Source organism: Merops nubicus, unplaced genomic scaffold (assembly GCF_000691845.1).
Source record: "Merops nubicus isolate BGI_N331 unplaced genomic scaffold, ASM69184v1 scaffold4734, whole genome shotgun sequence".
NCBI classification, from domain to species: domain Eukaryota; kingdom Metazoa; phylum Chordata; class Aves; order Coraciiformes; family Meropidae; genus Merops; species Merops nubicus.
Window position 1 is genome coordinate 14,230 of NW_008603467.1, and position 17,132 is coordinate 31,361.

Genomic DNA, 17,132 nt, shown 5'->3' on the forward strand with positions numbered 1-17,132 from the left:
TTTGTATTGTCTACATAAACTATTATATTTCAGGTTTATGACTCACAGTAGTACTCAAATATCAGGGGAAAATATTTCAAAATCAGACAAGCAGTTTTCTGGTTGCATAATGTCTAGTTACTAAAGAAGACAGGTTTATTAGGTCAGGGTATTTTGTCCTTCAAAACCACAACCTAGATGCTGAAAACATGGATTAATACTTGGCTCTTGCTCTTGTTTTAATTTGTATATTAGATCTGCAGAAAAAAATCATGATGAAATTTGCAAACTGGAGCAAAAGCTCACGACACTTAAGTGACTAGGTTGTCATTTAACAAAACATGAAGGTCAGGTCTCAGAAAACACAAATGTCAGGTGATACTAGAAGGCCATATATTTCTAAAGAATGAAAGCTTATTTCAAACAATAGATGAGAAGATGAAGTAAGCTATTGTCCTTTGTAAGAAATAAGGCTTTAGGCATGGGTAATGTCCAATGAGTAACATGCCAGAAGCGTTACTCTGGCTTGGCTCTCTGAGACTTTGTATCGTCTAACCCAGCCAAAGTGCATTTATTTCTCATTTCTCACTATGGTGATCAATATAACGATGGAAAATTTGCCAATGGCTTCAACCAGGACAGGATTACAATCTTTACTCGATTTTTTCCACACCAAGAAACAATTGCTCTGACTATTATTTTTACATATAAACCCCAGTTCTGTTCAGTTCAGAATGTGAAAGACTTTTCCAGCACAAAGATAAAGTTATGGTCATCTGCGCTTTTCTGAGTCGATTTAATTATCTCTACAGCCACCATCTCAAATAGTAGTTTTGGCCACTGACTGCCACAAGGAGCACAATTCCCAGCAGCTTCATGGACACCCTGTGAAATCTGTTGTGACAACTTTTCTATTGTATTTTTTGCCTTCTTGGTTACATCACAAGCTAGCTTTAAATGTTTGCAACAGTTACAGCACCAAGTAGCCCTTTCTGCTTGAGGTATTAATACCTGCATAAGAAGTATCAAATTCTTTCTCCTTTCATTTCGTTTAACTTCTTTAATAGGTTTGGTCATCTTATAATTTCTCTGCCGCCTGCCTTCTGAAATGTTATTAAATTCTTTTTTTTAAAATTAATTATGTTTAAATTCTGAACAATATCACTGGGCTTCACTTGGGCAATATTGTTTGTTTTCTTCTATTTATTTCTTTTGCTGCTGATCTCATCGTTGGGAATTTTCTTGGCTTTTATCTACCCTGTGAAACATGACCTCCATAAGGCAGTCTGTCTGCAATCCTTGCAAAGTTTCTGTCCTTGAGCTGGCCTGAGGATCACATAATTTTCTCTTGAACAATGCTTTACACTTACTATCTGTGGTCATCACCTTTTTCTTCATTCTTGCATTACAAGGCCTCCACCAGCCCTGTGCCCTTGTTGGTGAAACATCAACTGAGTCATTCCCTGTTGTCATACCTCTGTCACTATGAGTTCTTCTTCTTGCTTCTGCCGGACCTGAGCTACCTGTAACATTGCAGTCTATGGACCCTGTTGTTGCTCCTAGACTTTAGCCACATGCTTTGATCTGTGCTTTGCTACTGGGCCCTTTAGATTTTACCTTTTCCACTATACAGAAAATGGGTAAAATTTAAAACCAGGATAGTCACAGGTGCTATGACTCTCTTCTGCCTAGGCACCATGGTCCTTCAGGGCCTTTACAGCGTTGATCATTTTACCATCATTCCATGAAGGGGGAACGTACGCTCCCCTTGACAACTCTCCCTGGCAGTTTTCTGTGCTTTCCTCCTTAATGGGTTGCACTGCACTTCTGCCCTGAAGTGCAGTCCTGCCCCTGTTCCATCGCCTTTCCTGCCTTGGTTCAAACTTCTCCCAGAGGTCCTTTCTCATAATAGTACAAAACCAAAATGCTTGGGCTGTTTTGTCTCCTTGATTACGTAGTGGCCCTCAGCCAAGAGAGCAAGATGCTCCTCCATCCTCCTCCAGGCACTACTGTGTTTGGTAAATTACTCTTAATCTCATTGCAATATTTCAATTTCCATCTAAATTAAGTTAAAAAGCAGAAGTTTGATGTCTGTGAGCTGTTTCTTTTGTAAACATTGTGACAGAATTTGTAATGTAAACATTGTACTAAGAGAAAACACCACCTAGTATTTACCAAAGTCTTTTTCTTTCCATTTAAAAGAAGTACTTATCAAAATAAGAGTTTAAACAACTGAAAGGGCTTAATTGCTCGCTTAGGGCAAGAATTTTCATGGTAGTATCTGTGTGTACATATATATATACACACAACCACATGTATGTATGTATGTATATGTCACAACCTGTTCTTCAGTCCCTCGTCAGTGCTTAGCTAATTCAGCATATTCCTGCCTGTGTGTTTAGGAGATCTAACTGCTTATAACTGCACTCCTCCTCCCTCCTGGCTAACCAGCAGGAACCACTTCATCAAGGAAATTAAAATGCCTGTTGAGTTTTGTGAAGTACTTTTCAGGTGGACAGTTGTTCCAAATCAACATTTTTAATCTAACTGGTCAAATATACCAAACTAATACACACAGACTAACACCACACACATAAAAATGCTTATTTTTCAATTTCATCACATTCTGTGTATATTTGCTCTTCATAGAATGTCATAAAATGTGCTCAGTGCTGTGTGTCCACTGTGACTCTGGCAGAAAAGCAGGATGCCTGTGCTTCTGCTGCTCCCGCAGGTTTTTAATTTATGCTTTCTCTTCTTACACCTCCAGTTGTGGAAGTACTGAAGCCAATTAGTCCTCCCAAGTCTTTTCACAAAAACTATAAATTCTATTAGGCCACTGAGAATAAGAGTCTTGGACAGAAATGCACAATCTCTAAAGCAATTTGGAACTTGACTGAATAGCCTGCAATAATAATCCACGTATTTAGAAGTTTCTCAACTGACAGTTTCAGATCATAGTAAACAGGAATCCAGTTTTTTTTAAAAAAATAAATTAAAACTCAAGATTCATTCTAGGTCAGTCACTTTTAAAACTAAAATCACAGAACTGTCTTTAACATTGATTGTTCCACTTGAGTTATGTTAAGTTTGTGAGTGCTCAGCAGCCTTGCATTGCCTGGCTTTAATCATGCACTTCTAACTCGACTCTGTAAATTCCTTACTTCTGAATCCACATTTTCTTATATATCAGTTTCCAGAGTCAGGGGGATTAATCTTGGTCCTTGATTACATCTGTCATGTACCAATAGAAATTTACAGCATTCTGTATTTCAGGGAAGTGTTGGTTACTCAGGGACTTATTTATGTTTTCCCAAGATGTTAACTTTTTTTTTTCCTGTAAGCTTTATATTATTTTTCCTTCTGATTTATCCTTCTTCTCACTCCCTGTCTTGCTCTTATAACAGAACTTCATTCTTAACTGTTAACCTGTATATGGGAGCCTCCTCTTGGCTATGGAGGTTTTAAACCTTTTAAAATTTTTGTTATCAAACTTAAAACAAGGAGGGAATTACTTTCATGTTTGTTTATTATGTGTTCCTTTAAGTATCATGTCATTCCACCTCACTCTGATGAAAGTCGACCAAGATTATTTCACCTCATCCTCACACATGGACTTGAAGATGCAGTGTGTATACATGCGTCTTCATGTGTATGGCAGAGAGAGGAAAAGAATTTGAAGAAAGAAAATTTATTTTGCTTATTTATTACTTGTTGAGGAATTTACTTTCAAAGTGGCAAACCTGTATTTTGCTCCTTGGGCACACAGAAAATGAAGTAACTTATTACGCTTCAGTACGTTGTTGGGAAAGCATGGCCCTTATACATACTACTTTTGTAAATCTCTCTAGGCAAAACTGAAGAACTTCATTAACCTACGGATAAGTATTTCCAAATCACTCCGTTTTGTTTGTTTCTGCAGCTATCTGCACAAGAACAAATACCTGGAAGTTATCAATGATGATGCATTTCTGGGAGTGCACAGTGGACCAACTCTATTGTGAGTAGGAGAAAATGAAGTAGAGAAAGTTTTAAAAATAATACTGTGTTAGGTTGCACTTTCTTTCCAGTCATTATTAGCAGCAGAGCAGCAGGGATGGGAATGGCATGTTTACAACAAGAATATCAGCAACAAAAGCTGTGCTTTAGGGAACTGATTTGAGAAATGCTTGCCTCTTACAATAGAAATACTGTTCCTACCAATTCGTCTGAAAGATGCTGTACTACAATCTGGTTTAGGACTGTACAACTGTCATACAAAGTAAGGACTCTAGTGGCACATATATAAAGGAAACTGAAACAGAGATTAAAAAATCATTTTAGACAGAATAAAATTACTACTGGTGGTGTCTTCTTTCTCATGTAATTTAGCTTCCAGTCTGATTTTATAGTCTTCCAAAGAATGCTTCACTTAAATTAGGAACTGTAATACAGAATGAAACAAAAACCCTTAAGGAGTTTAAGAACCTTAAGAAGAACCATATTACCTGATTTAAATAATCTAGCATGTAGCATAGCTCATAGACTGATCATGGGGAGAACTGAAATGCTGAAAGTAGAATTTCTTCCTCCACTACAAAACCAGATGGTGCTGGCAGTGCTCGCTCCATGTAAGAATCAGTTTTACTTGCTGCTCTTCAGGAAAACAGCATATTTATATCAGAATAACAGCATATTGTTCAAAGAAGGAATCCTAGTAGCTAGCTATAACAATGAAAAGGTGCAGAAGACATTATTTTTCTCCCAGAATCCTTCCAGCTCCAGAAAACCAGGCTGGCTACCAGCAATATAGCACTCTGTAGTAGAAGTTGCATTGGTCATAACCACTTTACGCTAAGAAAAGTTGTGTCCCTGCTGTGCAAAGCTGCAACAGACCTTTAATGGCAAGGTCATCGAATCTCTGGTTCTCACTGTCCCCTGTATCTGGAGTCAGATGCATGAGTGCGGATGGGAGCCTGTCCTCTGCTTCAGTCATCTAAAATGCTTTGTCTTGTGAGGTGCAGTGAAATGATCTGGCTGAGGACGTCCCACCTTTCAGGGCCACGTCATTCCTCTACATCACTACCACAAGGTCCAGTGGAGTCATTAGCAGAATCCTTGGGAACAGGGTCTGAGACCAACTCTAAGCAGTATCAAGTTTTCGTTGCACTGGCTTGAGGAGAGAGAGTAGCACAGACCATTCATAGAGTCACACTTCTGATGCAGATACCTTAATTGGATATTGGAGGGGCAGTCCATAATAATCAATCATTCCAACAGCAAATCATGCCAAACCATTCTGGTCACACTGTGGTGGTATCTATTTCCTAAAGTCATCCTCACTTTGCCAGTGACACCTGATGGATCACCAGCTTCTCCGTTTTGGAACAGCTTGGAAAGCTGGAGTTGGGAAGTACCAATGCAGGCACCCTGACAAGGCCATTCGGACCAGCTCGTTCTCCCGTTCACTCACTGCTTTCATTCTCCTTCCCTCTGCAAAAAGCTGCTGCAGGACTACAGAGCTCAGCAGGGATAACATTATGCCACTACCTTCTCATCTCCAGTCTGGCAGCTCTGGCTGCCAGCTGGTAGGCCATTCCACCCAGTGCTTCTCTCCAGAGGGTCTGCAAAGGGAGGAAACTAGTCCAGACCTCTTAATTTGAAGTTGAAAAGTCCTTGGGACGCAGGTGTGTATGAGAAGGATAAGGAAAGGCAGTAACACACTGCACTGTGTCCTTCAAGATACTGTCAAGGACTAACTTGTCTAATTTTATCCTCCTTCTTACTGAATCACCTGAGGGATAACTCAGTTGTGCCAGATCCAGAGACAGCAGTCAGAAGGTAGTGTTTTCTCACCATGTCTTAAGTTATACATTCTGGGCAAGAAGAGTACCAAGGCCCTGGCCACTACCAGGAGGAGAACTGGCCACCTTGGGCAGAGCAAAAGAGGATGTTCTGGAAGCAAAAGGCAACAGATCAGGAGGGAAGCCTGAAAAAGCTCACAAAAGGGCTGCTAAACCTCCTGCTCAGTGAACTCTGTGGTGGCTGTTGCTCCTCTTCCTCCCTTAGAGTTGGATTACCTTTATTTCCACAGTTTCTGCTTTCAGGAGGTCTCAGGCCACTCATCCCTGAGCTAAGATGGTCATTGCTGGAGAACTGTAACAGAGGTTGTGTTGGTGCTAAGTAAGCCTTTTTTATTAGTATTTGGCTAATAAGACCTTTCTTTTAGTGCTGCACCCGGCACCAGAGAAGCCCTTCCTCATTTTGTTTCTGTCCAGAAAGACATTTTTCAGTTGACATAACTTTACCTGGACACTGTATTTCTATTATGATACTACTTAGTCACAATAAATACCGTCTCAAAGCAAGGTGCACTCTGCTGTTACGTTTGGGGTCACTACACATCTTCCCTCTGAGACTACAGCTGGCATGATGGGTTGACAAGCTCCTTTGTAGGGATGGCAGAAGACAAAACACTCAGGACCTGAAATCCAAGAGAGGCAAGAGCTTGCAGCAGCACAGATTTTGACTTGGGAGTTATTGTAGGTGTTTCAAGCACCGGAGTTTTTGTTGTGCTAGGCAGGTGAACAAGCAATGACATGCTGCAAAGGGCTGTGAGGGGATCATACATTATAGCAGTGTTTCCAGGTAAGCTCACTCTGCAAAGGCTGGCTTCAAAGTGTTTCAGCTACATGAAACCTCTTGGTTTAGGGGCTACAGATGACTTCCTAAGATATGCATATGTAACTGCAAAGAACTTCCTTCTCACTTTGTGTTTTCAAGTTAGCTCTCTCAAATGACTTGAAATTTTTCTAATCTTTCCTAATTTTTGTGCTAGCTCAGCTGTTATTGATCCTTAGTCTCAGGATGTCTTTCACATTTGCAGCCTAAACATCCAGTTGTCCATCTCCCATTAGAATGCTATACCTCTATGGCTAATAACGGTGGTAGCAGGATTTATGAGAGAGATGTGGTGCTATAGTGACATTACAGAGAGAAGTATTGCTTCTCAAAGACAGAACATATAAAATGGCATGTGAGAAACAGTAAATCGACAGTGATTTAAAAAGTTGGAGTATTTCACATTATGGTCCTTTGATTTGCTAGTCCTAAGCTAAAGATGTTAGGAAGGTGTCATGGTTTAAACCTGGCATGCAGTTGAGCTCCACACAGCCACCTGCTCACACCTGCTCAGCATGATGGGAGAGTGAACTGGAAGGGTAAAAGAGAGAAAACTCAGGAGCCGAGATAGAGTTTAATAATTAAGAAAAGGATGGAGATAAAACAACAAAGAGGGGGAAAAAAGAAAACGAAATACAAGAAAAACAAGTGATGCAACAAAAACAATTGCTCATTGCCAGCCAACTGATGCCAAGCCAGTCCCCAAGCAGAGGCAGCCCCAGCAAACGTCCACCCAGCTTTTATTGCTGACCTTGATGTGATATGGTCTGAAATACCCCTTTGGCCAGTTGGGGTCAGCTGCTTGCTGGTGGGGTGGTGTAAGGAGCAGATGAGGCCTTGGTGCTGCATAGGCTCTGCTCAGCAATAATGAAAATGTCCCTGAGTTAAGAACATTGTTCTCAGCACAAATCCAAAACATAGCCCCATACCAGCTACCGTGAAGAAATTTAGCTCTATGCCAGTCAAAACCAGCACAGACAGGTGCAACATACTATTCGTTTTTAATTTAATTTTAATGCAATTTTTAGAGCAGCGTTAGGGACTTCTGTTACCTGTAAATTACCCTGCATGAGTGATGCAGGAAAGGTTTGTTCTAAAGCAAGGTATTTCCCAACAAGAATTTAAAACAGAATCCTTCCACCTGAACATATCTCTTAGTTGACCTCCACAAACTAGAACTATTCCAACATGAACAAAATAATTTCTGAAACTCCCATATAAGCACTGCCTTAAGAAGGCTGAAGTCAAAATGAACGAAAATTGAGTGGACCCCTACTGTTTATTGTTGTGTCATGTCAGTGGCAATTAACATCTCCCACAGGAGACAGAAATGTGCTTGCAATGAGTGCTTCATTAGACAGCCCCCACCATACCATCAAGACTAATATTAATGAGTTAATTACAGAGAGACCAGAGATGTGTTAACTTGCATAATAGCCTGAGCATTCTGATCAGTACATCCCTTTCATATCCTCCTTGGGTAAAGAACTTGGCTTATTTTAATAAATAATTTGTTAAGTCATTTTCAGTTCTGCCATCTAGCTGTTGTTAGCTGACGTGGCAATTTGCAGACATTGGACCTTCCTCAAAATGAAAGTTCTACTTAGAATTTCCTCTTGAAAATTAAGTCTATGGAAAACGATTGCCAGAAGATAAGTACCCCTTTTTATGGGGCAATGAATGGCATTGCTTACAGTAACAGCAGCATGGGGAAAAGAAAAAAAAAAAAAGAAAAAAAAAAAACAAAACAAACATTTAAAAAGGAACATTTTTGGATCTCAATAAAGAGACTCGCATCTTGCCACCCTACCAACCTGACAGAACTCATCATCTCTGGAATTCCCTTTATGTACTCTTGAAGTGAGATAAGAATTTACAGTTGATAGAATGTCTGTCCCACAGATCTGTCATTTACTAGGTTTTTTTTTCTGACCAGGATTTCAGCAGCAACAACAACTTAAAGGCTGAAATACTGACCTTGGATCCACCCTAATGGGGTAATTTTATTCCATTTTGGCTTTGAAGAAAAAAAAATTGAGAAAGATTTTACTACAAAGAATTGTGCCTGGTTATATGTATGTTGTGTCAGTTTGGCCATGCTCTCAGAACACCTACTTAGACAGTGTATTTAAGTAGGTATTACAAGTCAGGTAATGTGTTTTTTAAATTTGCAGTTTACAATAGCAGAGGAAGCAGAGAGCACAGTCACTGAATAGAGGAGAACAGATGCAAATAATTCTCGTTCCTTTGTCCCTGCTGTATATTCAAATGTATGTGGATGTATACATAGATTGCTCCCTTTAGAAAACTATTTTAACAGTATAATGACAGTACATTGCTCTTCACCTGAAAATGAAATCTTGGCTAGGATTCAGCAACTCAATGGACCTGATTTAGTAAATGCACCAAGAAGAGCTCCTGACTAGAGCACAAGTTCAACTGAGTACAACAAAAATACAATCGAGCTCATTATTCAATTAGCTTTTGCAGAACATACAGTCCAAATTCAAAACATTACTAACTGTGGTACAAAATACATGTGAGTAATTATCTTTAGAAAGAACAAGTGCTCTTCAAAGCATCATTTCCCAGTCTAGGAATGGGTCCTACCTTAGGAGGTTCTGTTCTGTTCCTGCCACTGGGCACAACCAAGTCTTCAAGCAACAGAAGCACTCTACATTCTGCTAATCAAAACATGCAAATTTGTAAATTTTAAGAATCTTTCAATAGATAAAAATAACATCTGTACTCTAAACCCATCAGTTATATATTTTACGCTTTTTTAACTATTGTAGTATTATAGTACTCAGAAATAGTACTATGCATGATTAGGTAAGAATTCCCCAAGGTACTATGATGGATTCGGTTTTATTTTCTCAATTATCCATCTTTTAAATTCTCATTATTACTTAATTTCATATTACTATTGCATGTTTCCAGCTGTTGAAAAGATTATTGACAAAAGCTACTATCCCTTATATCTAGTTCTGAACTTCGGACTTCATAAAAACAATCAAAAATTAGACCAAAATATAATAACCTGGGGGGAAAAAAAATCTAATTTGAGCAACTAAATATCTGCTTAACACTTCTATCATATATACAGTTGGTTCAGAAAACAACGTCTCTTAAATTATAAGCTGTGCTTTATTGCCACACTCGTCTGGAGCTCTCTGATGTCTCTGAAACATTCAGTCTAACGTGTACATTTGATGTAAAGTAGGCAACAGCCTAGAAACATGACGTGAGATTTGTAAGAGAGCATGTGAGGAAACACCAGAAGAGCTAACAAGGCACAGTGTTAAGAGCAGCTGAGTGCCCTTTGGTCACTGTTACACTCCACAGCGCAGAGCTCCCCGCTGCTGTGGACGGAGCGCTTCCAGTGCTTGAGGGAGCCCTAGACCACAGCTACCTAAATGCTGAAGTCTGGTCTGGATCCAGGCTAGAAGTCAATTTTGCTAGCACTTGACCGTAATCCCAAACATTTGATATTTCCCACAAGGAGAGTGGCTACCTGGTTTCTGTATCAGCCTTTGTGAGTGTTTGTCAAAGGCCTTGTGAAAGTCCAAGGAGACTCTTGTGCAGATCTTAATCATAACACTCAGACAGGTCTGTAAAGCAGAATTTGTTTTTACAAAAGCCCTTCACATGCTGACTTCCCCCAGGTGTATCACACTCATGAGTGGCTCATCTGCTGCCCTCCTGTGGGAGCTAAATTAGAGGTTACACAACTCCTTTACCAGTTCAACTACTTCCTCCTTGAGCTGCTTCAGAACTTTTTTGGTGAAAACCATCCAGTCCTTGTGGCTCATTACCATTCACTTTATCAGTTTCCTGCCTCACCTCTTTTATATTTACTTCAATTTGAGACAAATCCTCTTGACAGGTCTATCAGACCTCTTGCCCATTCTCTCGTGTTTAAGTGCACCAGCTATAACTCAGTAGCAGTAGTAGCAAGACACATCTGTGCAATGCAAACATTGCTGTGTTTAAACAACCTCTTAGTTATCAGTATTATTAATATTAATGAGGCTGGCATAACTGCAGTCGTTTACCATTTTTCTGAGCAGCTCAAAATCAAGACTGATGGTACAGTGACACAGAATAAAGATACTAGGAAAAAGTATCTTCTGTATGAATGAAGACACAAGTACTACAGTCTGGCAAACTCCAGCTACTTGGATGCACATTGCTCTGAAGATTAGTAATTAGTATTTAAAACCTTTTTAATCCTATGCTTGTTCATTTGAAGAAAACTACTATGATGCTTGAAGCAGATTGTGAATCTGAATAGATAACTGTCAAGACTGGACCTGTAAGGTAAAAGAAATCCTGGTCAATCCCACATGTTCCTCTGGCCAGCTGATGCACACTTTGTTGCTAACAAAGTGTGAGCCTAGGTAGGGCAACAAAGAAGGTACATTCTGCTGGGAGACCAATTATCACCATACTCTCAGAAGGCTTTTCCACCTGCAATATCAGGTGTACAGAGAAGTCACAAGACCTCTTAGTGACAGGTACCATACCAGCAGTTTAAGAACTTCCCAAACTGGTGATTTTGGAAGCTTCCAACTTCTGAGCCATTGTGCTTAAAATGGCCCCTGGATATAACCAATGTTAGCCCTGCAACAGGATTAATCCTAAATCAACTAGAACTTCAAGGCAGCTCTGCCTGTATCTTCTCCCCAAGCCCAACAGTTTAGAACAAGCAGAGTCTTTGAAAATAAAACCTGCAATATCTGCAATACCCTTCTACACACATAAGGATTCTGTAAATTCTGACACTTCAAAGTATTCTGTAAGACAGGACAGAAATTACATTGTCTTATAACTAATTCTTCCAAGCCCTTTCTTCTCACTGATCTTTCTTTCAGACTTTTCAATATCACTTGATAACATTCTTTGAGTGACACAGACTTTGCACGTTTCCCCTCTGCTCCCTGGGAAACTGTTTCCACCGCTGGAGCCCAGGGTTGGCTGCTCCCTTCTGCTCGCAGCTCTCCGGGAGCTGCAGCTGCCTCCACAGGGCCCCAGCGAGGCTCTCTGTAGCTCTTTCCAAGGCACGAGCCTTTGTTCTCAAAAATGCTCCTCCTGACCCAGTAATTTCTGATGGGAACATGACACAACTGTGAATAAAACCAAACCACAAGGGATGTTGTCATTCTTGTTACCTTGTTATTTGGTCTGCACAATGAACCATGGCACTGATTTTCACCATTTAATGATGCAATTTTGTGACAAGATCATACCTTTTGACATTTTTAAGTCTCCTGCCTCACATTCTCAGGTGCCTCAAAACTCATCTCACAAGACTGAACAACCATTCCTAATCACCTTCTTTATAATATGCATGGCACCTGTAGTCTCCTACTGCTTCCAGTCCTAGCTTTTCCCAAGAGAAGTCCTTATCTACTCCTTATTACTTAATTTATAAACAATCTGATACTTTTAACCATCCTTGCTGTAGCTTCCTCTGCTCTTATTTTAAACTTATTTAAACTACATATACCTTTACATGTATTACATATACTTCTAGAACTGCATATTTAAGATGCAGTCTTGTTCGATTTACAAAGCGAAGTTTTTCTGTTCTATTTTCTATTTCTTTCCTAAAAATTCTTAGTATTCTATTTCCCTTCAACATTACTAAATAGCACTGACTTGACTTTTGCAGAATGGGCTACAAGGTCTTTCCAGAGTGCTAGGCAAATCAAACCCCATTGTCATTCATGTACAGTTCAGATTGCTTTTTCCTAAACGCACTTTACATTCATCAATATTGAATCATGTCAGTTATTTCACTGCTCAGCCACTTAGTATTGCAGGATCCTGCTGCATCTTTAGACAATTAGCTTTAGCTTTCAGTACCTGGTATTACTTTGTGCCAGAAACAAGCTCTGCTGCAGCTACTCTCATTTTCTTTCCAGAGTGTTTATGGCTATTTCAGTACCACCAGCACTAGCCTAGCCTCTGTGGGCCTCTGCTGCAATGATGTGATGTATATTCACCAGTTCATTTTCCATTCTTCCTCCAGCATAAAAACTTATCATTTTTCCCAGGCCTTCCCTCTACTCTTTCATTATTTTAATTAATCCAGAAGAGCCATTCCCCTTGTCACAGTTACCTCAACAGCTCTTGATATCAAATTTTATAAGGGCTTTTCAGAAATACCAACTCATGGTACAAACAGGATCATCTTTCTCCCTATGTTTGTGCTAGAACATCTTCAAAGAACTCCCAAGAGTTTGTGAGGTGTCATTTCGCTTCCCAAAAAGTCTTAGCAGCTCTCCCTACACAGCATTTAACCATGTTCCCTTCCTGCAGGTAGCTGCCACCTCCATGAGGACTTGATGGAGACCCATGGGGGTTGCTGAAGGGCCAGCCTGGTCTTGGTAAGATCTAGTCCAAGACCTAGTTTACCAAGATGTTTTGCCTCAGAGGGAGCACTCTATAAAATGAGGAAATTAGTGGAAAACAAAAAAAGAGCAAGGCCCTAAATTGACTGAGAGACTGGAGCATCTGTCATAGCATGATAGGCTGAGAAAGTTGGAAACGTTCAGTCTGTACAAGAGTTAAGGAAATCTTATCAATAGGCATAAATACTTGAAAGAGGCGGGGTGCAGGAACTAGAAAGAGGAAGCCATGGTCTCCTCAGTGGTGTCCAGTGACAGGACAAGAGGTAACAGGCACAAACTGAAATACAGGAAAATCCATTTCAACATAAAAAACTTCTTTACTGTGAGGACGGTCAAATGCTGGAACTTGTTGCCTAAAGAGGTTGTAGACTCCCCAGTCCTGGAGATACTGGCCAGTCAACAGGACACAGCTCTGAGGAACCTGCTCCAGGTTACCCTGCTTTGAGCAGGATCGATCTGGAAGCTCAATTATTCTGATTCTTTAAAAGACAAAAAAGATAGCAGGCAGCATTCAGACTCTTCTAATTCAGGGGCTTGGTAGAAACATATCCTATCTATCAAAAAGGACTCCAGAAGAACAAAAAATAAGTTTACGTGATTGAAATCAATTAGTTGTGACATATTCAAGTATGTATGATAGCAAAGAAGTTATTAGAAGTAAAAAAAGCCCTCCTAGACCCTCCTACAGAAAGGAGAGATAATTTCTAACTAAAAAACAAACACAAGCAAATCAAAAGGAAAAAAAAAAAAAAGCAGAGCAAACCCAAGTGTTGTAGAAGCAATTTGTTTAAAGCATAAAATTAGTAATAATTTTCTTTTAGGCTTAAGAAACCTGTGAGTGGGTGAGACTCGTAGAGGGATAAGAACAACACTCTCAGGAATGGATGCATAGGGAAAAGCTGAATTGTTTATTATCAGGGTGTTCACGATGAAAGTGCTCAAATCATGTTCCCACACCAGAACCTTTTTTACATATTTACTTCTTTACAGAGTATAACTCTGAGAAAACATCTTGACTTCAAGTGTCAGTAGAATAGGCTTTGGGACAAAGCAAAAAATGAGTATAAAACACTAGGAGGACTAGATGACATTCACTTGGCAGTTCTAAAGGAAATCTCCACCTCCCCCATGAACTGTGCTAAGTATCTGGTGAGGTGGACTCAACAGCAGAGAAATAGAAGGCAGCAAATATAATACTAAATATTCTGAGTTGGAGATGGAGTGAGAAGATTTTAATTTCAGTTTATGAAGAACATTGTTTCAAATAATTGCAATATTTAAATATCCAAATAGGTTAAAATGAGTCTAAAGAGGTCTAAAGGAAAATAGCTCATGATGTGATTTCTTTAAAGAAATTTTAAACCTTTGGTTTTGCATATGCATTTGTATCTGTTTGGCTTTAAAGATGTAGTTTTTAAAGTACCGCTATTTCTTATTAACTTCTCATTGATATCCTTCACTATGAGACATTAAAGACAAGAGCTTTAAAACACAGAGAAAAATCAAAGGAAGAATTAATATCCTACTTTAATGTGAATGATGTCAGAACCTAAGTGATATGAAATCACCATGTCACCTGGATTTGATTTTTTTCCTGAAGAATTCTATGAAACTCCTAAACTACTGTGAGAATCTGAAGAAAAATTCTGATCCAGCCATTGGATATTCTGACATTTGTCTGTTTTCTTCCTTTACCTAGGGATGTCTCCAGAACAGCCGTTGCTAACCTTCCAGCCAATGGACTGGAAAACCTTAAAGAACTAATGGCCAAAAATACATGGACTTTAAAGAAATTACCAGCTGTAAAGATATTTGTTCAGCTAATGCGAGCTGACCTGTCATATCCAAGTCACTGCTGTGCTTTCAAAAGCTGGAAAAAAAACAGCGAGTGAGTTTCACTGATTTACATTCAATTTTAAAATATGTATATGAAGATAATGTTTTAGTATTAATACAAAATTACATCTACTGGTGCCTTTGTGACCATTTTTTTTCTAAGTAAAGAAAACATTCTTTGAAATAGAGATTAGAATTTCAAACTGAGAGAAGAAAGAACTTTTGATATAACAATTTGTAGGACCTTTTGCAACAGTTCCTCCTTTTGTTGAGCCCAGAATTAAAGGGGGAAAAAAAGGAAAGGGCAATGTGCTGTAACACAGAATGTGCTGTAGCAAGGCCTGGAAAAAGAAGTCTGCAGGGGTTATAGCCTTATGTCTCCTATGTTTTCTACCTGAAAAGCTCAGAATAAATGCCTTGTAGACAGATTACTTCAAGTTCCATTTAAGCAGGATTTCAAGCCCCCCATCAAAACAGGTGCAGAAAACTTTTGGAAAGAAAAAAACCCAAACAAACACATTTATAGATGTCCTCATGCAACACAGCGACTCATCTGCTGAGGGAGGGAGGGAGGACAGATGACTTACTGTCACTAGCAGCAGGATTTTACTGCAGAATTACAAATCCATTGTAAATTTCTCCAGAGTTTACTGAAGTTAAGAGAATTTTTATCCAGGCCAGTCCCCGATTTAGGAAGACAGCCCCAGTCTTCATTATTGCAGAATTTGTGGTTACAATGCATAATATATTAAAAATATGCTATGATAAGTATATGAATTATTCAATAATAAACTCACAAAGCAGTAACATTCACAATTAAAACAGACTGGGAAAGTGAGGACAGAAATAAAACAGAGGAGTGAAGGGATTCAAAACCCTGGACGGGAAGAATGTGCAGAAAGAACCCAGCACAATTTAATGGCTGAAGGAAACAAGCATTTGCATGTCTATTGTAGAGAAGAAAATTCACCAGACTAAGCTGTATGCAGTGTCAAACTAGGTAATCTCAAATTCTACACACCTGAAAATGAGAAACACTAAAAGTTATGGGACAGTGATCAAAAAATTTTATATCAAATTGCAGGTTTTTTTCCTAATAAAAAATATGAACGACTTTTGGCTACAAATACAGGTGCCTGACACCACAAGGTACAGGACTCCCAACCACTGCACTGCTAGTTAGCTGTACGGTACCTACAGAAAATACACAGAGCAAAAATTAAAATGGAAGTTCTGGGAGAAATTCATTTGTAAGCAAAAACAAAATGGGAAGTAATACTGTGTGTATTATCTAAGAAATTATAAACAGTAGATATAATTCTTGATACCTACTAAGAATGGAGATCCCAAGAAGGAGGAGGGATTATGGATGCTGAACAAGCCAAATTACTGCTGGGGATACCAGACAGCGACAGAAGAAAGGAAAAATACAGCTTTAAAAAGAGCCCAGAAATGCTCAGGCTTATTGTTCATTAGACGTTGCTTTAACAGAACGATCACAGTTTTACAGCTACATTTTCATTCACAGTGATTTGTTTTTCAAGTGTTCCTTTTGTTTAGTTGCTGTATTCCAGTCACACTGTAAATGCCACTGGTGATTTCTCCCTCTACTCTTTAAGCATCCTAGAGTACCTGATATGCAACAAGAGCAGCAGTCACAGCGTTCGTAAGAGAAGATCACTCAGAGCTCCCAGAGGCCCATTTTACCAGGAATATTCAGAAGAAAACACAGACCACACCAACACTGTGTACGGCAAGAATACCAGCTTCACAAATTTTCATGAAAATTCCTATTATTACATGTTCTTTGAAGAGAACGGAGAAGGAAATCTTGGGTTTGGCCAAGAGCTCAAGAACCCTCAAATGGAAGATGTCCAGCCCTTTGAGAGTCACTACGACTACCCTGTCTGTGGAGGCAGCGAGGATGTAATATGCACTCCGGAGCCTGACGAGTTCAATCCCTGTGAGGATATAATGGGCTATCAGTTTCTGAGGATTGCGGTGTGGTTTGTGAACCTGCTGGCCATCCTAGGTAACATGTTCGTCCTCTTCATCCTTCTCACCAGCCACTACAAGCTGACCGTGCCCCGCTTCCTGATGTGCAACCTGGCCTTCGCCGATTTCTGCATGGGGCTATACCTCCTCCTGATCGCCTCAGTCGACCTGCACACCAGGTCGGAGTACTACAACCACGCCATCGAGTGGCAGACGGGGCCCGGCTGCCACACGGCCCGGTTCTTC

General features: G+C 39.7%; 1 protein-coding gene across 1 annotated transcript in view; it reads left to right on the forward strand.

Annotated features, from left to right (window-relative positions):
* TSHR (thyroid stimulating hormone receptor) overlaps window positions 1–17,132 on the forward strand; it is a gene marked incomplete at its 5' end in the record, with an annotated part of 29,408 nt that overhangs the window by 11,447 nt on the left and 829 nt on the right. Inside the window, 3 exons of the mRNA XM_008938658.1 lie at window positions 3,902–3,979; window positions 14,755–14,943; window positions 16,511–17,122. Coding sequence (XP_008936906.1) covers window positions 3,902–3,979; window positions 14,755–14,943; window positions 16,511–17,122 — 879 coding nt within the window. The remainder of the gene's footprint in view (window positions 1–3,901; window positions 3,980–14,754; window positions 14,944–16,510; window positions 17,123–17,132) is intronic.